The sequence below is a fragment of the Magnolia sinica genome, unplaced genomic scaffold, assembly GCF_029962835.1.
Source record: "Magnolia sinica isolate HGM2019 unplaced genomic scaffold, MsV1 ctg244, whole genome shotgun sequence".
Classification (NCBI taxonomy): domain Eukaryota; kingdom Viridiplantae; phylum Streptophyta; class Magnoliopsida; order Magnoliales; family Magnoliaceae; genus Magnolia; species Magnolia sinica.
In genome coordinates, this window is record NW_026682790.1 from 64,156 (window position 1) to 87,802 (window position 23,647).

The 23,647-nt window shown below is 41.3% G+C and overlaps 1 protein-coding gene across 1 annotated transcript in view; it reads right to left on the minus strand.

The window, feature by feature from the left end:
• Positions 1-8,339, minus strand: part of LOC131236146 (actin-100-like) — a 46,963-nt gene extending 38,624 nt beyond the window's left edge. Inside the window, exons 1-2 of the mRNA XM_058233291.1 lie at positions 7,926-8,339; positions 6,774-7,387 (exon numbers count right to left, since the gene is read on the minus strand). Coding sequence (XP_058089274.1) covers positions 6,774-7,387; positions 7,926-8,244 — 933 coding nt within the window. The 5' untranslated portion in view covers positions 8,245-8,339. The remainder of the gene's footprint in view (positions 1-6,773; positions 7,388-7,925) is intronic.
• Between the last annotated feature and the right edge of the window lie 15,308 nt (positions 8,340-23,647).

The following is a 23,647-nucleotide window of genomic DNA, read 5'->3' on the forward strand; positions in this document are numbered from 1 at the left end:
GTATAACACTTTGACTATCGCAATACACCACGTGCTGCTCCTGCTTCAGACTAAGTTCTTGTAGGAACCTCTTCATCCAAAACATTTCTTTATATGCTTCTGTGACCGCAATGTACTTGGCCTCTGTCGTCGACAATGCTACGATCTTCTGTAGCTTGCTCTGCCAAGAGATCGTTCCCCCTACAAACGTGAACATAAACCCCAATGTAGACTTCCTGGGGTCTATGTCACCTGCCATATCTGCATCTGTGTAGCCTTCTAACACAGGTTTTCCATCACCATAGCATAGGCTCAACTTGGATGAGCCTCTTAGATACCGCAATATCCATTTCACTACTGCTCAATGTTCTTTACTAGTATTGACAAGATACTGGCTGACAACACTAACCGCATATGTTATGTCAGGGCGCGTACATACCATAATATATATCAAACTTCCTACTGTTGACGTGTAGGGTATCTTTGTATCTCATCCAATCTGCCTTCGTCTTAAGACATTAAATGTCTCTCAATCTGAAGTGACCATCTAGTGGAGTACTGACCGGCTTCGCTGCATTCATATTGAACCACTTTAGGACTTTCTTAATATACCGCTCTTGTGACAACCAAAGCTTTCTGTTGCTTCTGTCACGAGTTATATCCATTCCTAAGATCTGTTTAGCTGGGCCCAAGTCTTTCATAGCAAACGACTTTCCCAACTCTCGTTTCAGCCCATCAATCTTCTTAATGTCTTTACCCATGATGAGCATGTCATCAACGTATAATAGCATAATTAAGAAATCACCATCTGAGAACTTGCGCGTGAACACATAGTGGTCCGACTTAGTTCTTTCATATCCGTGATTTAACATGAACGAGTCAAACTTCTTATACCATTGCCTTGGAACTTATTTTAGCCCATTCAATCTCTTCCTTAGCCTACACACCATATGCTTTTTGCCCTTGACTTCGAACCCCTCTGATTGGTGCATGCAGATCTCTTCTTCCAGGTCATCGTGGAGAAAGACAGTTTTCACACCTAACTGCTCTATCTCCAGATCCATGCTAGCCGTCAACCCAAGCAACACCTGTATGGATGTCATCTTCACCACTGGTGAGAATATCTCCTCGAAGTTTATACATTTCCTCTGACCAAACTCTTTCACTACAAGTCTGGCTTTGAACCTCGTTTCTAAATTCTTCTGCTCAATTTTCTTTCTGAACACCCACTTATTGCTAAGAGCTTTCTTGCCCTTAGGCAATTTCACCGTATCATAGGTGTGGTTCTTATGTAAGGATTCCATGTCCTTTTGCATATCTTTCAACCACTCTCCCTTATGCTCGTCGGCTAGGGCCTCAGAATAATCTTCTGGCTCTCCCTCATTAGTGAGCATAATGTACTCATGCGGTGAGTACCTCTTGGACGGTTGTCTGTCCCTAGATGTCCTCCTCACGTATGACTCAACAGGTGGATCAGGTGGGGGCTGCTTCCCCTGTCCATATTCTGTAGGAACTCCCTCGTCCTCTGCGCCTTGCTGTACTCCCTCGTCATTAGGTACCACGGGAGGAATAACCGGATCCATGTCCTCTAGCTCACTTGAACTAGGCTGGGTCTTCTTTAGCTTGCAAATGTCTTCTATACACTGATCTTCAAAGAAAACCACATCTCTGCTCCTAACGAGTTTCTTCTTAGTTGGATCCCATAATCTGTAGCTAAATTTTTCATCACCGTACCCCAAGAAGACACATTACCTGATATTCATATCGAGCTTGGACCTCTCGTCCTTTGGTACGTGAACGGATGCCCTGCATCCAAACACTCTGAGATAACTGTACGATGTATCTTATCCACTCCACACCTTCTCAGGTACTTTTCCATTCAACGGGGCTGATGGAGACCTATTTATCAAATACACTGCCGTGTACATTGATTCTCCCCAGAAAATCATAGGTAACTTTCCATAGGATAACATGCATCTGATTCTCTCTACAATGGTGCGATTCATTCGCTTCGCCATACTATTATGCTGGGAGGTCTTGGGAACCGTCTGTTTATACCGTACACCCAGGGACTTACAATACTCATGGAAGTCACTAGTGTATTTACCACTATTGTCAGTATAGATACACTTTAATAATCTACATGTCTCTCTCTCGACTATAGCATGAAACATTTTAAGCACACCAAAGACCTCGTCCTTAGATTTCAAAGCATAAACTCAAACCCTCCTAGATGCATCATCTATAAAAGTGACAAAATACAATACCCCACCCAAGGTTTTTGTCCTCATAGGACCACAAATATCAGAATAAACCAAATCTAATGCATGCACTTTATTAGCATAAGAAGCAGATTTAACGAATGAAACTTTATGCTGTTTCCTTGATAAACAGTCAATACAAGTTTTAAGAGGTATACCTGTCACGTCTAGAAGGAACCGCTTCTTTGCTAGTAATTGAAGCCCATTTTCACTCATATGGCCTAAACGCTTGCGCCACATGTTAATAGCTGAATCTTCCGCTGTGTTCAACCCACCCTTGCATACACTTACACTTTGCTTGTAAAGGGTGTAACACTTCTTTCCTCTTGCTGCGATCAATGAATCCTTGATGAACTTCCAACGCCCACCAACAAATCGGCTTTCATAGACATCATCATCCAACCTTCTCATCGACGTCAAGTTGAGGCGAAGGTCTGTAATGTGCCTCACATCCCTAAGAACTAATGTACAACCCACATCGGTCTTCACACAAATATCACCGACTCCTACGATCTTTGATATGCTAGAATTTCTCATCTTCACAGTCCCAAAGTCACCTAACTTGTAGTTTATGAAGAAATCCCTGCGTGGAATCGCATGAAACGAGGCTCCCGAGTCTATCACCAGCCAGTGTCCTGACTCGTAGCCGTGAGACATACATCGTGATCTGCTGAAAGAATGACTACAACGTCACCATCTGAAGTGACCACAGTAGAATCTGATTCATCTTCCTTCTCGTTTCCTTTTCCTTTCTTGTCATTCTTCTTCTTATGACATTCATGCTTGTAGTGGCTCTTCTTGTCACAATTCTAGCATTCAACATCCTTCCTGGTACTCGACATGCCTCTTGATTTATCTCAGACCTTCCCGCCCTTTCTTTTCTTTCCTCTCCCTCGATCTTGTATTACAAGGGCCTCTTGTTGAGTAGACCCCTGAGACTTCCTCTTTGTCTTCTCATTGAAGAGACGACAACTGGTTACCTGTTCCATAGGCATCTTTCAGTCTGGCGCAGAGTTACTCAAAGACACCACCAATGTCTCCCAACTATTAGGCAATGAGCTAAGCAATAACAAAGCCTTTAATTCATCGTTCAGGACCATCTTCATAGTGGAGAGCTGGTTCAATATATTGTTGACTTCATTCATGTGCTCAGCCACAGAACCACAATTTTTGAACTTGAGATTCACAAGTCGTCTTATCAGAAATTTTTATTGCCGGCTGTCTTCCTCTTATATAGTCCTTGCAGTTTCAGCCATAGGCTAGCGGCTGAGGTCTCCGTAGACACATAGTGGAATACGGAATTGTCCAGCCATTGTCTAATAAACCCCACCACCTTCCGGTCAAACTTCTTCCAATCATCATCTGACATATCCTTTAACTTTGGTGACATGGTTGAATTGGAGAATACAAGTCCTTGCAATAACGCTAGTCCTCCATCTTAGCCTTCCATATGGTCTAGTTAGAACCAGTGAGACTGATCATCCTTGATGAGCCACATTCCATAATTCAGAACCAATCCCACTCCGTTCAATAAACCTGAACGTTTTGATACCACTTTGCTGGGGGCCATTGCACAAAACCTTAAGATCTAGCCTCCCCAAAACACCAAAATTATGGGATAATAAAACAATGGAATAAATCAAAGCATAAACCACACGACATAAGAGATTTTTACATGGAAAACCCCCAAAGAGGTAAAAACCACAGGACTTCGTCCAGAGCAACAATTTACTATGAAGTAGAATGTTACAACTGATCACAAGCACACACCGCTTGGATCAAACCTTCTTCACTCACGCAGGAGTGGATAAATAATAAAAGAATAATGAAAAAAAGAGATATCTCACCGATCACAAGGATGTAGAAGGGTTGAAATGTTGACTGGGAAGTAGATCACCTCTACGAGTAGAATCTCCCTTCCACAAGCTTCCTCTCTCTCTTTTCTCTCACCCTCTCTCACCTTTGATAGCCCTAAACCCTTTAGCAAACCCTTACGAAGTTTTAGAAAACTCTCTTGCATTGCCTTAGAATAACCCCAAGACGCCTATTTATAGTTTAGGTAACTTCCTTCGGCACCTCTTGCGAAACCGCCTCAAATTTACGCAGTTTGCACTAAATCCGGACAGAATCTGTGTAACTCTCGACTAGTCGAGCCGGGTGCACTCGACTGGTCGAGTACTGCGGAGTTCTAAAACAAATAGCTCGCTGGACTTTGAGTCGAGCACCGCTTGACTAGTCGAGCGCCCCACTCGACCGGTCGAGCAGTGCCCTCGACTGGTCGAGGAGCGCGGTAATGCTAAGATTTGTGGCATCCGATCTGCACTACATCTCCTCTGAATTGAGGAGGAAAACCCCATCAGAGTGGAGGTGGATGTGAGGGGCCCACCGGACAGTCCGAGTAGGAGGAACCTGGATCAATGATTGCAACCATCGACCCTACCGCTGAGACTGGTGGTGCTGCTTGGGGTTGTTTTGTTGATGGTATATATATGTGCAGTATGTTGAGTATATAGGGAGTAGTTCTTTGCATTCACTTTTGCATCGCATTCATGCTCATATTATTTTTACTGTTTTACATGATACCTGCATTTACTTAATATTTATAATATTATCCTTAGAATTGTTGTGGCATAGAGAGGTGTACCTACTAGGTTCTTTTGAGCCTATGCTAGTTATTTATGCATTGTAGAAAACCTTAGCAAGTTATATAAGCAAGCAGGTGACAAGAGCTCCTCGCCACATGGTTTAAGATTCTTCCTTTAGAAATGAAAATATGCAAATACATAATGTATTTTGAGAACAAAATCAAATTTGGATGTTCTATGCATATTGTCACATCTTGGGTCTTGCCATGATATCTTGTAAGACTTTACCATGTACTTGAAATGATAGGGGGAACACTATCATTCAACTACTACAAAAAAAAAAAAAAAAAATCCTCCTTGTTGCACCTCAAGAGCATGGTTAGGGGTCATTGGGCACCATGGATTTGAGGGGGTTTCAAATCCCTCAGTTGTTTGGCAGCATAAAGTAATAAAGTAAATGGGGGTTTCAGATCAGGGGGTTTCCAAGAGGGGGTTTGTAACCCCCGTTGAGAGCTTGGATTACACCTAAAATCATTTCAATAGTTGCAGGTGTAACATGTATCACCATACACTATCATTCTATTGGGCACATGGCCCACTAACGATGATCAACATCGTCTAAACATTGTTCATATAAATCAGCACCGTCCAAACACTTTCCAGCACCATGCAAACATTGTCTATGTAAATCAACAATTAAAAATCATTGGTTAGTCACTCAGACATGATCTTGTGCTTGTGGCCCATCCAAGACTTGGAATTTCATCATTTTTGGGCAAAGCATATATTTTAGTGGGCTTATCACAACCAGTGTCAAAAATTACATATCTCACTAATTAGATATATTAAAGTTAATTTAATAGTTAAATTCAAACCCCCAACCCCCATAAATATACCATGAATAGGAACTTTTGGATTAAAGTTGAGTGCCAAACACACTGGGAGGATTGCAAATACAAGGGGTTTGTAATCCCGGTGGTTTCTAATCCCGGTGGTTCCGAATCCACGCACTCAAATAGCCCTTAGGGTTTGGGAACTGTTTTCGGAGCATGACATCACATACATGGAAAAGCTGACTTCCTGGGGAAAACTTTAATCAACTCAAGTTCACGTGACAAACAAAACACAGAGTTAAAGCAGAATGGAAAGGGGAAAATGTCTCACGAGTTGTGGGAATTCAAAAGCATTTTCGGTGCACAATAGATGGACCGTCGTCTTCATACTCAGCCTTCGTTATCCACATCTGCCTCAATTAAAAAGGAAAAGAAAAAAGACTCAGAGTCAACACACAAGAAAAGACAAAAAAAATAAAAATAAAAATCAAAATGGTGGTTGCCAATGTTACTGAGACATTGCAAAAAGTGTCAAGTATAAAATGGCCCAAATTTCTTAACACCCCCTCCCCTCTCCTCTCTTTTCGACTGGGTATTTTAGCGCTTATTTTTTCTAGCAGTAGATGAGACAAAGGTATTACTACAAGTCATGATAGCATGATCAAAATGGCATTATAGCCTCAAAAGCGCTTTCAAAGGGTGTGTCCCATGGTGTGCCGTAAAGGCCATTATGGGCCGTAAAGGTAATGGTGGCAACCGTTACGCGTTATGGGGTCGTAATGGCCGTAACGGCCGTTATGGCAAAAAAATGACCGTAATTACTGTTAAAGACGCGTTACGTCTCCTATAAAGGCCATAACAGCTCCGTAATTGTTTGTTACAGGGCAGATACAAGTTTTCTGTATTTTTTAAGCAACAATATGAGGCAAATACAGGTTTTTCAAGATTTTTTTCAATAAAAAAGAGACCGTAATGGCCGTTACAGGGGTCATAACAGCTGTTACGACCCGTACCATAAAGGTAACGGTGGTGGCACCACCATTACGGAACACCTTGGTGTGTCCAAGAAGTAGAAATTTTCAACTAATACTAGAAGTCGCAGGCACAAGATTCACCTGCTGGAGGGTGCTAAGCGATGCCAAGATGGAGCCTCCTATCCAGACACTGTACTTTCTCTCGGGTGGAGCCACCACCTTGATCTTCATGCTGCTAGGGGCAAGGGCTGTAATTTCCTTGCTCATTCGATCAGCAATACCAGGGAACATAGTCGAGCCACCACTGAGAACAATGTTACCGTACAGATCCTTCCTGATATCAACATCACATTTCATTATGGAGTTGTACGTGGTCTCATGGATTCCAGCAGCTACCATGCCGATAAGGGATGGCTTGAAGAGGACCTCAGGACAACGGAACCTTTCATCTCCAATCGTGATCACCTGCCCATCGGGCAGCTCATAGCTCTTTTCAACAGCGGAGCTGCTCTTGGCTGTCTCTAGCTCCTGCTTGAAATCAAGGGCAACATATGCGAGCTTCTCCTTCATGTCCCTAACAATTTCCCGTTCGGCGGTGGTGGTGAACGAGTAACCTCTTTCAGTGAGGATCTTCATAAGGGCATCAGTGAGATCACGCCCCGCAAGATCCAACCGAAGGATTGCATGTGGGAGGGCATATCCTTCATAAATTGGCACTGTGTGGCTAACACCATCACCAGAATCTAGCACAATGCCTGTTAAGAGTAAAAAGATGAAATTCAGTGGAGCAAATCATATAAATGCATCCCATGTAGAATTGATTTGCAATTATTTGTTTAAAGTGGAAATAACCAAATTGTGATATATCTCCATAACATTCATATTAAAGGGACTAGACACCCAAATTTGCATTTACATTCCTTCCAGTTGACTTGAAATGAATGTAACTGCAATACAGCAGCTAATTCCACATTATGAAGCCTAGGAGCCATCATTATCTTTTCACTTCCTCTTGAATATGTACAATTCATTTCACTTGTGTACAATACATTTATTTCCTTAGCATTCACATTAATGGACTAGACAAACTGCAATTAGATTTTTTTTTTCCAGTTAGACTATGAATGTAACTGCAACTTGAGAACTACGTCCACATTATGAAGACTAGGAAGCATCATTATCATTTCACTTATTCTTGAATTTGTACAATTAATTTCACTTTGTGCATCCAAAGGCAGCCTATGGAAGGAAGGAAGTCCACATGCATGCATAAAGGTCGCAGTTGATACTAACCAGTTGTACGGCCGCTAGCATACAGAGAAAGGACAGCCTGAATGGCAACATACATGGCTGGCACATTGAAGGTCTCAAACATGATCTGTGTCATTTTCTCTCTGTTTGCTTTGGGGTTGAGTGGCGCTTCTGTGAGAAGCACCGGGTGCTCTTCAGGAGCAACACGGAGCTCATTGTAGAATGTGTGATGCCAGATCTTCTCCATGTCATCCCAATTGCTGACAATGCCATGCTCAATAGGGTATTTTAATGTAAGGATACCCCTTTTAGATTGTGCTTCATCACCTACATAAGCGTCCTTTTGGCCCATCCCGACCATGACACAAGTGTGGCGAGGCCTGCCAACAATGCTAGGAAATACCGCCCTCGGAGCGTCATCACCAGCGAATCCAGCCTGTAGAAAACATAAAAGAATATCAAGCAAAAAATTGTGTAATACTCACAAAAGTTGAAAAAAGTTGCACTGAAACTGAGAAAGAAACTAGTGGACAGGTTAGGGTTTGGACCAACCTTGACATTCCGGTACCATTGTCACAGACGAGAGGTTGAATATCCTCTTCGGCCATCTTTTATAAATCTGCAGTGCAAAGGAAAGATTTATGTGTGAGAAACAGTTCTGCTCTGATTAGTTAGTGGTAGTCCTATAAGTGTCTTCTTCAATTTGCAGCAAATTTATGGGCCCATCTGGGTTGGGGATCCTGCAAAAACAGGACTGAGCCTTAATCTAATTTGGGCAGCTCCATGCCCTCTTCAGGAGATTGCCATGCTAACTCTTTTTCGCATTCACTCACATTTTATGATAGACACATGCACGCACGCACACGCACACGCACGCATATACATATACTGGGGAAGGTCCACATTCATATGACAGAATTAGATGTGGAGAGTATTAGACCCAGCAAAACCAGATTAAGGCGTAAGCCAATTTTGCAGGATCCTCCGTACCTTGGCAAACCCTATATCATCATCATCATAGCCTTGTCCAAACTATTTGGGGTTGACTTTATGAATATGATTTTCACTAATCAAGATTCAAAAGGGGAACTCTTGTAATTGCTTGGAAAATGTACCATTGCCAACCGACAGCCTAACATCATTCTTTCTTCCTTTATCAGCACTTGGAGAGGCTGGCATATTGTGGCAAGTAGAGTTACACAAAAAAACAGATTTATGTGTTGGTACCTTGTTCTGACACATAACCCCACGCAATTTTTTTTTTTCATTATAGGATATGTGAATCATTGCATACAGCTTGCTAGGTCAGCTGGTTAGTACGCACCTTGGCAGAGGGGATACTATACATAAGTTCTGCTGTGCTGGCCTTGATCTCACTTGAACTGATTGACATAATCAAGGTACATGACTCATTGATAGGATACGAGATCAATGAGGAATTTTCATATCCATCTCAATGGATTCTACTAACCAACCACAGAGAAAATATTGCCAAAATGTTGCACGCTATGCTACATCCAAGGTGCCAAAAGGGTTGGCCACACGTTTTTTTTTCTTTTTCCTTTTCTTTTCTTTTCTTCTTCTTCTTCTTTTTTTTTTTTTTTGAAGGATGTTGACCACACATTGAAAATCATTGGACGAAAAAATCAGTGTTTTAAATAGCAACGCTATGTTGCATGTAGCTTATGCTATGTAGAACTTAGCCTCAACGTTGCATAGCTTATGAAAATAGTTTAAGTCGCGTGTAGCATATGCTACTCAAGGTATTCCATATCGGTTACTGACACGAGTATTTGATGTAACAGTTGAAAATTGTTTTTTGCCCGAACCATACTTTAAGGTCCACATAGTGGATAACTTCCAACTTTGTAAGTGCTTTTGATATCCAATCCTCCTAATAAGTTGTCCACACCATGAGGATCACCTGATGCAAAAAATAGTACTATCCACTGATGCAAAAATCAGCACTATCCACTCATCAAGTGAGCCACACCATTGAAAATAATGTGTAGCCATTGATAAGTAACAAAATACAAGTGTGGTCCACTTAATGAGTAGATAGGACTGATGTCTTAACAAAGCAACAAAATACAAATGTGGTCCACTTAATGAGTAGATAGGACTGATGTCTTAACAAAGCGTCCCTCATGGTGGATCTAATCAATTGAACATGCTGGATTTCCCATGCACTTAACAAGTAAGAAATTATCCATCGGAGGACTAAGACCCGTGTTCCAACCCGATGGACTCGGGACCATTTTTAAATACATTAATCTAGTCTCCAGTACCCACATGGTCATTTGGCTTCTTTTTTTTTAGCAGGGCTCACTGTGATATGTATATGAAATCCACTTCAACCATTAGATTTGTAATCCAACTTTAGACCCAGGTACAAAATAGTAGGCTAACTTGTGATTCAGGCGGCCCGAACCAAAATAAATAGTTTAAAAACTCTTAATTTCACAGGAGCCACTGTGATTATTATATAAAATCCACTCTAACTAGTAGATGCCATGGCATAATTTAGGCCTAGGGTCTAAAACTCAGACCCATCTATGATTCACATGGGCCACAACAAGATAAACAGTTTGGTGGGAAAACATTGTGGTGTACACTGTTTCCAATCACTTGGTCCACCTTAATCACAAATGGGGCCTATGAGACTTAGCAAGATCAGGTTAAGGCATAATTTCAATTTGACAAGATCCTGATCCTATTATTGTTCAATTAAACATGAGGTCACACATGTTAATAAGTGGCTAGTATTCGGTCAAACACGTGTGATTAGGAATTGTGTTAGACATGTTAGAGTCTTATTCAATTTAAATTTTTTGAACGCTTGCATCCCACGCGCCAAATTAGCTGGATTATGATCAGACCAATTTTCTGAATGCTTGCAATCCCAAGCGCCAAACTAGCTGGATTATGTGATCGGACCTCAGAGGGTTGATATGACTTTTCAACCACCAATGTTACAGAGCAATCAAGTGGGTTTGAAATGGGAAGGTTAGTCCTTCAATGGGATCTTTTTACCTTACGATAAGGACTTTTCTTTTAACGGTGATCATAGGTCACAGGTTTCTTAGTAATGTAATGATGGATGAATAAGATTAAAAAATAAGACTGGATCACTGATTTTATTGATTTATAAGTGAGATCACTACAATCAGTGAGAGTAAATTAAAATAAGTAGAGAAAATAAAGAAAATTACCTACGATTTTCCGTGTAGACAAAGAAATTGATGTGTGCAATCTGCAAGATGTGACTGGTGTGATCAACCAAGTATGGACCTAAGTATCATTGGAATCCGACAACAGAACTCGTGGATATTTAGTCTATTCATAAGTGTACTACAATGATGATGCTGGACAATAGTAGATATAAGCCAAACTAAAGATACCGAGCTTGAAACAACGTCATTGGATTGAGGTGGGATATCTAAGCTAATACTAGGATAGGTAGCGTTACGCTGTAGTTATTGATTGGTTGCCTGTAGTGAAGGTCTAAACCTCTTCATAAAATACTGCTCATATAGACTTGAAAGGGTGGTGGCTAAGTCGAGGTTTCCTTGATGGAATGTCAGGAATTCATTGTCAATCCTCGAAGGTTACTTAATCGTATCTGAGCTGGATTCAAATTCTTTATACCATCACGTCCTGATCTCCTTTTTAATTATGCAAGAACTTATTTCTTAGCCCTTGGTAGTATCCATGAAAGCATAATTTATCTCTGGAAACTTTCATTTTCAGCATGATTATGCGAGACAACCTTGTCGTGTGTATCTTAGATTACAAGATTTCTTCTATATCATGACTTTACATAGCTTGCCGAGTATGCTGCTTAGTCACATGTGCCACTCGTTCACATGTCCTTCCTGTAGTGACTCTTTTTTTTTTTCATTTGCAGATGTACATATAGCGCTGAGTCATGCTAATTTTTGGCAAGTTACTGATGGGGTTTTCTCCCCAGGCTCGACCGGTCGAGAGCCTCACTCGACCAGTCGAGGGTGCTGGTCGACCAGTTGAGGACTGGCTCGACTTAAACTCTAGCAAGCTTGGTTGGTTTTTTTCCGTGGTACTCGACTAGTCGAGTTTACACAGATTCGTTTCGAATTTTGTGCGGACTACGTAAATTTGAGGCGATTTTTATATAGGTGTGGAAAGGGGTTTCCAAATCTATAAATATGGGTACATAAGGCTGATCTAGATAATGCAAGAGGGTTTCCTAAAGCTTTACAAGGGTTTGCTAAAGGGTTTAGGGCTATCAAAGGTGTGAGAGAGAGAGAGAAAGAGAGAGAGGAAACTTGTGGAAGGGAAGTTCTGCTCGTAGAGGTGATCTACTGTGCACTCGACATCTCAGCACTTCTACGTCCTCGCAATCAGTTAGATCTCTCCATTTTTCTTTATTTACTTATTGTTTATTCACTCCTGCATAAGTGAAGAAAGTTTGATCTAAGCGGTGTGTGCTTGTGTTCAGTTGTAACGTTCTACTTTATAGTAGATTGTTGATATGTACTAGGTCAAGTGGTTTTTACCTCTTTAAGGGTTTTTCATGTAAAAAATCTCGTGTTGTGTGGTTTATGCTTTGATTTATTTCATTGCTTTATATATTATCCCATAATTCTGGTGTTTTTGGGAGGCTAGATCCTAAAGTTTTGTACAACGGCCCCCAACAAATTGGTATCAAAGCTATTGGTTTATTGAACAGAGTGAGATTGGTTTGAATTATGGAAGGTGGCTCATCAAGGATGATCAGTCTCAATGGTTCTAACTGGACCATATGGAAGGCTAAGATGGAGGACTTGCTTTATTGTAAGGACTTGTATTCTCCAATTCAAGGCATATCAGCAAAGTCTAAGGATATGTCAGATGATGATTGGAAGAAGTTGGACCGAAAGGTGGTGGGGTTTATTAGACAATGGATGGATGATTAAGTATTACACCATGTGTCTACAGAGACCTCAGCCGCTAGCCTATGGTTGAAACTGCAAGGGCTGTATGAGATGAAGATAGCCGGCGATAAAATTTTTCTAATAAGACGACTTGTGAATCTTAAATTCAAAGATGGTGGTTCTGTGGCTGAGCACATGAATAAGGTCAGCAATATATTGAACCAGCTCTCCGCCATGAAAATGGTCCTGGACGATGAATTATAGGCTTTGTTATTGCTTAGCTCATTGCCTGATAGTTGTGCGACATTGGTGGTGTCTCTGAGTAACTCCGCACAAGACGGAAAGGTGTCCATGGAACAGATAACTAGTTATCTCTTCAATAAGGAGACAATGAGGAAGTCTTCGGAGTCTACTCAATAAGAGGCCCTTGTAATACAAGATCGAGGGGGAGGAAAGAACAGAAAGGGCGAGAAGGCCCGAGATAAATCAAGAGGCAAGTCGAGTACCAGGAAGGATGTCGAATGTTGGAATTGTGCCAAGAAGGGCCACTTCAAGCATGAATTTCATAAGAAGAACGATAAGAAAGAAAAAGAAAAGGAGAAGGAAGATGAATCTGATTCCACTACAGTCGCTTCAGACGGCGACGTTGTAGTTATTCTTTCAACAGATCACAATGTATGTCTCATGGCTACGAGTTAGGACACCGACTGGGTGATAGACTCGGGAGCCTCGTTTCATGCGACTCCACGCAGAGACTTCTTTACAAGTTATAAGTCAGGTGACTATGGGACCGTGAAGATAGAAAATTTTGGCGTATCAAAGATTGTAGAGGTCAGTAATATTTGTGTGAAGACCGATGTGGGCTGTACATTGATTCTCAGGGATGTGAGGAACATTCCAGACCTTCGCCTCAACTTGATGTTGACAAGAAGGTTGGATGATGATGGATATGAAAGTCGATTTGTTGGTGGGCGCTAGAAGCTCATCAAGGGTTTATTGATCATGGCCAGAGGAAAGAAGTGTTGCACCCTTTACAAGGAAAGTGTCAGTATGTGTAAGGGTGAGTTGAACACAGCGGAAGATTCAGCTATTGACATGTAGCACAGACGTCTAGGCCACATGAGTGAAAAAGGGTTTCACTACTAGCGAGGAAGTGGCTCCTTCCAAACGTGACAGGTATACCTCTCAAAACCTGTATTGATTGTTTAATATCAAAACAATCACTTGTGTTATTTCCGTGATCTCGATGAAAGTGGTAATATTTTTTTTTTACTTCTGTTTTTGGGATCAGACTTCAACTTGTTCGGCCAATGGAGGATACGCTTGTCCTGGATTTCCATCAAAACTTACTCGGGAGTTTTGTTGAGAGGAGTGTAAATTTAAACTTACTGTTGGGCCGCTTGTTCGGGTGTTGATTGTCCTGCGATTGGTCATATTTCCTTTTCCTATTCGTTTTGGCCGAGCTTCGTTCTGCCCTTGCCTACTGTTCCTTGGTCGGAGAAATTTTGTTCAGGACGGCCTCTCGCAAGATTCGGAATTCCTCAGCATTAGCGTACTTCTACAACCTGTTCAGTAGTTCAGCCATCGTTGTAAGAGGATTCTTATCCAACGAGAAGAGGAACTGCTTGTCTCTCAATCTAGTTATGATGACGCTAAGGGCAAGCTCTTCCGAGTGCTTACGGACCTGCAAGGCTTCTAGATTGAAGCATTTGATGTAGTCTTTCAGAAGCTCACCTTCTTTCTGAATGACATGAAAGAGGTGGGCAGGTGCTTTGAGCCTTTTCTTTCCTCCGATGAAGTTCGTGACAAAGGCTTGACTGAGTTGAGAGAATGAACTGATGGAATTCGGCTTTAATTGCTTGAACCAAAGTCGGGTAGCTCCAGCCATAGTTAGGGAAAAAAGCTCAGCACATGACCGTATCAGAGGCATCGTGGAGTTCCATGTAGACTCTGAAGGACTCCATATGCTTCGATGGGTCAATATTACTTGAGAAGGGAGCGATTTGGGGCAATTGAAATCTGTCTGGCAGTTGCGCCTGCATGATGTCGGCAGTAAACGGGAGGTCGAATTCCTCTGTCGTGGCTTGCGTCAGCGCATTAGTTCACTAGACTTGTTACATGTCTCCAATCTGATCTCGCAAATTCTTTAGCTCGACCTCCCAGGGTTCGTTGCTTTCAACGGTAGTTTTGACTGGGACCTTATCGCACTTCTTCCGATCTAACTCATGGCGTAGGTCGAAATTAGGCAAATTCATGGTTTTCGAAACGTGAGACAGGACTGGTCTGGCCTAGCTATGTTGCTAGCTCTTTTGAAAGGGTGGTCGGCTTTTCTGAGAGGTGGCTCGCACATAGGAATGTTGAAGAGGGTTGTTGCTCGTTTGTTCATCTTCCCTGTCGGCTCTCTGCACATGTTGGGGCTATAGTTGCTCTAGCATTTGTCTCATGCAGCCCATATTATCTCTAATCATGCTAACCTCTTTTTCGAGGGAGTTCAGCTAACCTCCTTTCACACGAGACCGTTGACCCTGCCTACTGAAACTGCAATTCACTTGATGTTGGGAGGATGAGCCTTGATGATTTTCTGGTTGCTTGGGTTGCTCCAGGGGTGGCGGTGTGTGCCCAGGTGCAACTGGAGTTGCAACTAGGGAGGCTCAAGTTCTCTTTTTCCCTTTCGCCATTGTAGCTTATTTGGAGTTTATCTGGTAAAGCAGGAACGACTTAAGACGTCGATCCCACAGAAAGCGCCAAACTGTTGATGCAGTTTTCTGGTAAACCCTCCCTAGTTAACCCTTCATGACCTGCATAGACGAAAACAACAGACAAAGGAGACCCTGGCTTGTACAGGGTACCCTCCGATGCCTAAGTTAGGACCTTGGGTCTTTTGTAGGGTAGGATCTCTTAAGGAAAAGAGTCACCAATCGCGTATTAGAATGTGTATGAGTATGCATACCTTACATTGGCTGGGGGTACCTCTATTTATAAGAGAAGGAAGACAATGCCGTAAGGAGTCTTCCCTGATACACTGGAGGTGAATCCGTTCAGAGATTCGTCCAAGATCCTTTCAAGATTATCATCGTCCGAGGTTCTCGGGATCTGATTTGATCCTCCAAAGATCTTGGGAGAGATCTTTGGGCCATTGGAAAGATTCTCGGACTGTTGATCCAGGGGAAGATCGTATAAGCGATACTGAGCTTTCCGTTGAATCGGCATTTGCCTTGTTTAGAGGTTATCCCGAGCTATAGCCGAGCTCTAGCCAAGCTACAATCGAGCTATTGGTCGACCTATAGCCGAACTATGGCCGACCTATCGGTTAGGTCGGCAATTGGCCATTTGAGTGGACTTATAGTTGCATCCTCTTAGAGTGTCCTTACAGTTGCATCGACCTCCTTAAACGTCGGCATATTCTTAGAAGTAAACGTCCCTTAAGGTTTGAATCTCAATGGGTTCGTGCTAGTTTAGTAGAGTTGGTCCATTCCATTAGTTGACCTAACAACTTAACTATTTTTTTTACCCAACATTATCAACAATCTATTTTTGAAATAGACTTATTTAGAAATAAGCATTAAGCTATATTTATTATTGTGAATTTTGTTTTATAGCCCATCTTTAGTTAGATGTATACTTTGTATAGATTAAAAGGACGTTTGACATCTCTGCAAATAAAAGTTTATTGGCTTAAAAAAATTTTTAGACTGTTTGATAAAAGTCTGATCAAAGTGCTTATTTATTTAAAAACTAGTTAATAAGCTCTAATTTGTAAGTCGGGGAGGAGTTATTTTTTGAAATGGAGCTTATGTGGCTTCAGTGGGTAGACATTTTGAACTAATTTTTGTACAAGTTTGTCTTTGAACTTTCCAATTAATTTCCATCTTACCCTTTTCTCTTCTCTTTACAATTTCTTCGATGTAGGCCCACATGATGAATGGCCCATATTAAAGGTGGGCCCCACATAATGAATGGTGCACATCAAAGGTGTGCCCACATAATGCACGGTCACATTAAAGGTGAGCCCCACATGATGGATGGCCTACATCAAAGTGTGGCCCCATGCATGATGGACGATCCAAATTAAGTAGGCCCTACTTGATGGATGGTCTACATCAAAGGTGGGACCCACATGATGGATGGTAGACATTAAATGTGAGACCACACGATAAAAGGTTGACATTAAAGGTGTGCCTACATGATGAATGGCCCATATTGAAGGTTGGGCCCCACATGATGGATGATCCACAACAAAGGTGGAACCTATATGATAGATGGTGGACATCAAAGGTGGGTCCCACATGATAGACTATCCACATCAAGTGGGCCCCACATAATAAATGGTCCACAACCAAAGGGGGACTCACATGATTGATGGTGGGCATCAAAGGCGGCCCCTCATGATGAGAGACTCATATTGAATGTGAGGCCACACATCAAGGTGGGCCACATAATGAACGATTCACATCAAAGGTAGGCCCCACATGATAGATGGCCCACATCAAAGTGAGGCCTAGCATGATGGAATATGCACATCAAGTGGGTCCCATTTGATGGCCAGTCCACATCAAAGGTGGGACCCACATAATGGATAATGGTCATTGAAGGTGGGCCCCACATGATGGTCGGTTGACATCATAGGTGGGTCCATATGATGAATGGCCCACGTCAAGGTAGGCCCATATGATGAACGACTCATGTTGAAGGTGGGCCCCCACACAATGAATGGTCCACATCAAGGTAGGCGCACATAATGGACAGAGTGGGCTTCACATGATAGATGACCTACATCAAAGTGTGACCCCTCATAATGGACAAACCACATCAAGTGGGCCTCACCTAATGGACAGTTCACATCCAAGGTCTCACATGATGGATGATCTGAATCCGAAGTGGGCCACGTGATGGATGATCCACATAAAAGGTGCGCCCCACATGATGAATGGTGGATATCAAAAGTGGGCTCCACATGATGGACAATCTACTTCGATGGTTCAACCTACACTATGGACACATCAAATGTGGACTCCAAGTGATGGGTGATGGGTAGTGGACATTGAGGGGCCCACATAATGGACAATTAGCATTGCTAGTGTGCACTACATGATGGATGACCTACATCAAAGTGGGCCCCTAATGATGAGTAGTCTACATCCAAGATGGGCCTTGTATGATGAACGACACACTTTGAAGGTTTGGCTCACACAATGGACGGTCTACATCAAAGGTGGGCTCCATATGATGGTTGATCCACGTCAATATATGACACAATGGATGGTCCAATTGTCTTAAAATATAAAGATTATAGTCATCCATTGTTTCATTATTTGGGGCATATTTCATCTATGGTGAGATCCACCAAAATAATTATTTGGATCGCTTTTATAATAAAGTTGTTGTAATCTTTAAAAATAACGTAAGCTACCCTTAAAAAAAGTTATTCTTTGAAGTGTTATTGAACATGCTTATTTAGAATGAGAGCTATTTTTAAACTTAAAAATTAATCTTACTAAATGAGCTTATTTAAAACAAGAACTAGAACAAAAAGATATTACTAGAACAGCTCTTATTAAATTAAAGTAGAGATGCCAACATAACACAAAATGCATCCGTGCTGTGTGCACCTTTTATACATGTGGATGAATCACAAGATCCTTTCGAATATAAATGCTTGCCATTCCAAAAGTGTTGGTGGCTCCTGCCACTCATGTGGGCCACCCATGTACGCTAATCCAGACCATTCAAATTGGGGGGCATATTTTATATGGACCATGTCTTGAAAATCACAATGATCAAGCAAAACCTATCCAATTAATGTTATAAATGGATAGTCAAAAGTAAAACAGTGAGTGGTCGAAAATGTAACGTTAAAATCGGATGGTTAATATCAGCTTCTTATCATTTTTGATTTATGCTCCATGCATTACCAGGTCAGATCATGTGTATGATAGAGTCACACAATTTTGAAAATGGTGGTAAACTCACAAAGTAGACGTATCTCCTTGGGAATCATGCAAATACGACCGCGGATTGAGTGCCACGCCACCAGACCAAGCTAGAGATGGACGGCCATGTCAGGAGCTCTGTGGAGCCACTGTGATCTATATGATTTATCCATGCCGTCCATCTATTTTGAAAGATCATTTTGGATCATGAACCCCAAAAGGAGGTAGATCTAAGGCTCCAGTGGAACACACCACATGAAGCAGTAGGGATTGGACTCTTACAGTTGGAAATTTCCTAATGCCCCCACCACATGTTTATTTGACGTCCAACCTGTTCATAAGGTCACATACACATGTACGAAGAGAAAACATAACTATAATCTTGATTCAAAACGTATGTAACCCAGGAAGATTTCAATGTAGACTTTAAATCCTCACTTCTTCATGTGTTATGATCCACTTAACATTCCATCTGCTTCCTTTTTTGGGCTTATATATATATATATATATATATATATATATATATATATATATATATATATATATATATATATATATATATATATATAATGGTGGCCCCACAGAGCCGCTAAAATGACCGTCTATATATAGCTAGTCTAGTCCTGGTGCCACGCGGATAACTTTCTACCCCTGCCTGTAGGTCTCTCAATGGAGCAGATCAAATCCAAGATCCGATTCGATCCGAATTCATATAACGTAGAGATGGATCTTAAAATAGGTTCAATTAATTAAATGAATCAGATTTGGGTTCGTAAAAGTAAATTTGAATTATATTCGGGTCAGATCTGGATCTAGCGGTGAGATCCGATCCGATCCGATCCGATCCCCACTATTGCATGCTTCAAGCCATCAACCATTTTGACTTCCATGGTAGTGATTTCCGCATGGCTTTTCGATTTGTAATGTGGTAGATTTGAACCAAATCCGACCTTGATGGCTATATGAATTTTTAGATCGAAAATGGATCTGGCTATTTATAAATGAACTGGATATAAATATCACTTTTTGAATCCAAGCCAGATTCGAATCTAATTACAGATTTTCGGACTTGGAGGTCGATCCAACTGGATCTGATCCAAACGGAGGGAAGGAATGGATTTCTCACTGTGGCCCCCACAGAGTCCCTGCTAGATGCAATCCACGTCTACTGAAGAGGTGAATCACTGCACACATACCCACGTTGCACATATATGCGAGATCTCAGACGTGTCTCACGTGGTAATAAAACACGCCCGGCCCAACCATCAATCAAGTGGTGCTTTAGTACAATGAATATATAGGCCATTGATGAATTTCTTTCTTACCATCCATCTTTCTCATATGAGTATGACCGCATGATGATTGGATGGGAATTTGGCACATGTGCCAAGATTCGAATCTTTTTTGGCACTCACTTCTTACATGTGGCAACATAGAACAGCTGGGATTGTCCAATCAATATGCATGGTTTTCCAACTATGATATGTCTAGTTGGATGGTCCTAATCTACCATCAACCCTGCCACGTGTACAAAAGGAGGCTAGATATATCAAAACAACACTTTCAGAAGCGAAGAAATTGGATTGAATACGTCTAAGATCCATTCCATGCTACAAGAAAACAACCTAAACAGACATCATGAGTAACAGCATCAGATAATAGATGGCCCAGATGGAGAGATCTGAGCACATCCCACCAGATCGAACCGTCTGATCGTGCAATAGGGACAAGAAATGCAAGAAAGCATCGATCTAGATACAACCTACATCCTACAGACGCTTTTCCAGGCCCATGCTTCGCAATAAAACCGAGAAAACATAGAAAGTGACATCGAAATACATAGAAAAACGCGATAAAGAGATGGGACCAGATCGGAATGGAAAGAAGAAGCTCGGGTAAGAAGATTCGTTTACCTTGAGAACGCTTATCTCCTTCCGCCTCCAATCCGCATCGATCGAGTCAAGAGATTCATTTACTCCTCTTTTATTACCGCATCTAGATTCGATGGAGAGAAAGGTGGCGACCACTGCTCCCAGGACGTTGCTGCGCTGAGAAGCTAAGTGAGGACCACTTTGCGAGAAATCCACTCCTTCCCTCCGTTTTGCCGGCTTATGTTCGGACATAGCTCAAGAATGAGGCAATTCAAACTTGCAAGTGGGCCGCACAATAAGGAGGAAGTGAGTAGGAAAATGCCTACCGTTAAAACCTCCCTGACGACCGTACTGTTATATTACATCTAAGCCGTTCACAAGGACATTCCTATTGAGATGAACTCACAACACAAAAGTGTTAGTCTTATCCAAAACTTCTGTGGTGGATCGTGTAGTGTGACCGCCTTCTTCTGTGATGTTGTTGACTTCACTAAGATCTATAGGCTCTACCATCATGTATGTGTTATATCCGCTGGAAAAAGATGTGTTAGATATACCGAAAAAAAATAAAATAAATTGATTATTTCGTTTCACTAGCCTGAATAACGGAAAATGATATGTTGTCTCTGAATAACGTAAAATGATATGTTATCCTTAAAGTATGACTTGCCCCTTTATCAATTGTTGATGGGTTACAGGCAAATTGCTCTTAGGATAAGACAAGTCTGTCTGGATTCGGCATTCAGTAATCACAATGGGTCCACTTAGGAACAATTCAATGCAGCAGATCGTCTGGCAGAATCAAACAGTGAATGTAATTTAACAGTATTCTAAAATGAGATGCTATGGAGAATCTGATGGAAGGGAGAGATTTGTGTTCGAGATGATGGATTTTGGACTAGAATGGTCCAATTCATATAGGCATCAGGGAGTGGGCCGTTTCTAGGTGGCCATCAATGGTTCAGAACGTTTGAAAAACATTTCTGACCGTTGATCATTAATTTTGGCCATTTCTGATCGTCGGATCGGAAGATCTGACCGTTGGATCATCAAGGCCCGTCCGTTTTCTGACTGTTGTGGCTTTAAAGCAGCTAGCCATTTTCAGAAATGGCTGACCATTTTCGATTAAAGATCCGACCATTTTCACTCGCCTATAAAGCCCTAGCTCATTTTAGATCCATCGCACCTAGGCTCCTACTAGATCCCTCACACTGCGATCGCACCGTCTCATAATAGTTTGTGTAAGGTCTTGAGGGAGCGACCACTCTGCGACATGATGTGTGCGTGCGAAGTGCGCCAACTAGTGCCACTACAGCCACGCTGCCCTCACCCGTGCCCGTATGCGCGTATGTTACGCACTGGAACATGCAACCCGAGCGTCTTGATCTCCAAAGCTCCAAGTAAGAATACTACACATACATTCACATATAAACCCCAAAACTTCTCCTATCATTTCCAATGTGGGACAAAAGCACACGCTGCACTTTTCATTTGAAAAATCCCGAAAATCATTTTGGCGAAAAAATTCCAAAATTTTGAAAATTTGAATTGTTTTTCAAAAAAACCACAAATTTCAACAATATCCACACTGGTCATCCATTTTGCAAGATTATTTTAGTGCATGATCTAAAGCTAATGTAGACCACGCCACATTAAATAGTAGGGACAACAACACCAGCCATTGAAACCTTCAAACGGACCACTATGAGATTTCTTTGTCATCCAACTTGTTCATAAGGTCACATAGACCTAGATGAAAATACAAATATCAGCTTGATCCAAAACTTTTGTAGTTCGAGAAGTTTTCAATAATGAGATTCAATACTCACATCTTTTTGTAGTGTAGTCCACCTGAGCTTTGGATATGTCTCATAGACCTTAGTGACGTAAACCCACCACGGAGGTTGGTGGTGTGCACACCCCGCAATCCTCGAGTCCAAACGTGATCTAATAAAATTGACGGACGGGGTTGTAAGTGCTATATTGTATAAAGCACATTTTTGTTTATCAAATTTCGTTTAGACAAAACAACTTGAGTTATAGTCCGTTTAATGGAGATCACGATGAAAAGTTTAAGTCTCAAGTCATTCAAGCTCATCATCTATTATGGAGACCAAGCTTAAAGTACAAGTCATGAAGTTAGAAAGTACAAGTTATGAAGTTGGAAAGTTTAAGCTAAAGTTCAAGATAGAATGAATTCAAGTTCTACTACACTTCAAGTAGAAAATGAAGCTCCACCTTCAATATACTTCAAGTTGAAGATCTAATATGCTATATTGAATATTTAAGAAGAAGAACAAGCATTAATCTTCAATGTCCAGTTTTCTCGGGTATAATTGATGCTAGAAAGACCTTAGACTTAAGTGCTTTCAAATGGTAAACTTATATGGGTTTTTATACTTAGGTTAGGCTTTAGTTCAACTAGTCTAAGTGTTAGTTCTACTAGTATAAGCTGTGACTCGACCAGTCTAAGATAGTCTTCGACCAGTCTAAGTTTGAAATCCAAAAATAGATATTTCTGGTGGTTTCTTGACCAGTCGAGGGTTGCTCGACTCGAAGTCCAGTAACTTAAATTTGGCAACCTTGACCAGTTGAAGCTCATGCTCGACCAGTCGAATAACAGTTTTATCCGATCACGCCCAAAATTTGAAATTTGTTTAAATCTTAGACGAGTCGAAGGAGACCTTAGACGAGTTGAAGTAACAACTTTTCAGCATATAAATAAAGGCTTCTCTCAATCCGAAATTACTCATCCAAGTTAAAAAAAGCCTTCACTTAGAAAGAGAGAAGTCCCCACTATCTTCAAGCTATTACACGGTATTTTAATATTTTATTTATATAGCTTTTGTTTTGATTCCTTGATCTCTTTTCATGAATCTTACTTTTTAAAAGAGAGCAATCACTCTTTTTTGAGATCTTAAGGAATTCAAACAAGTAGCTATTGGTTTGAATTAATTTAAAATCAATCTAGAACCTATACCCTTTGTTTATGTTACTGGACATTGAACATTCTACTTCAAGCAAAGCGGTTTTACAAGCTACTTCAAGATATTCGTCTTCAAGAAGAAGAT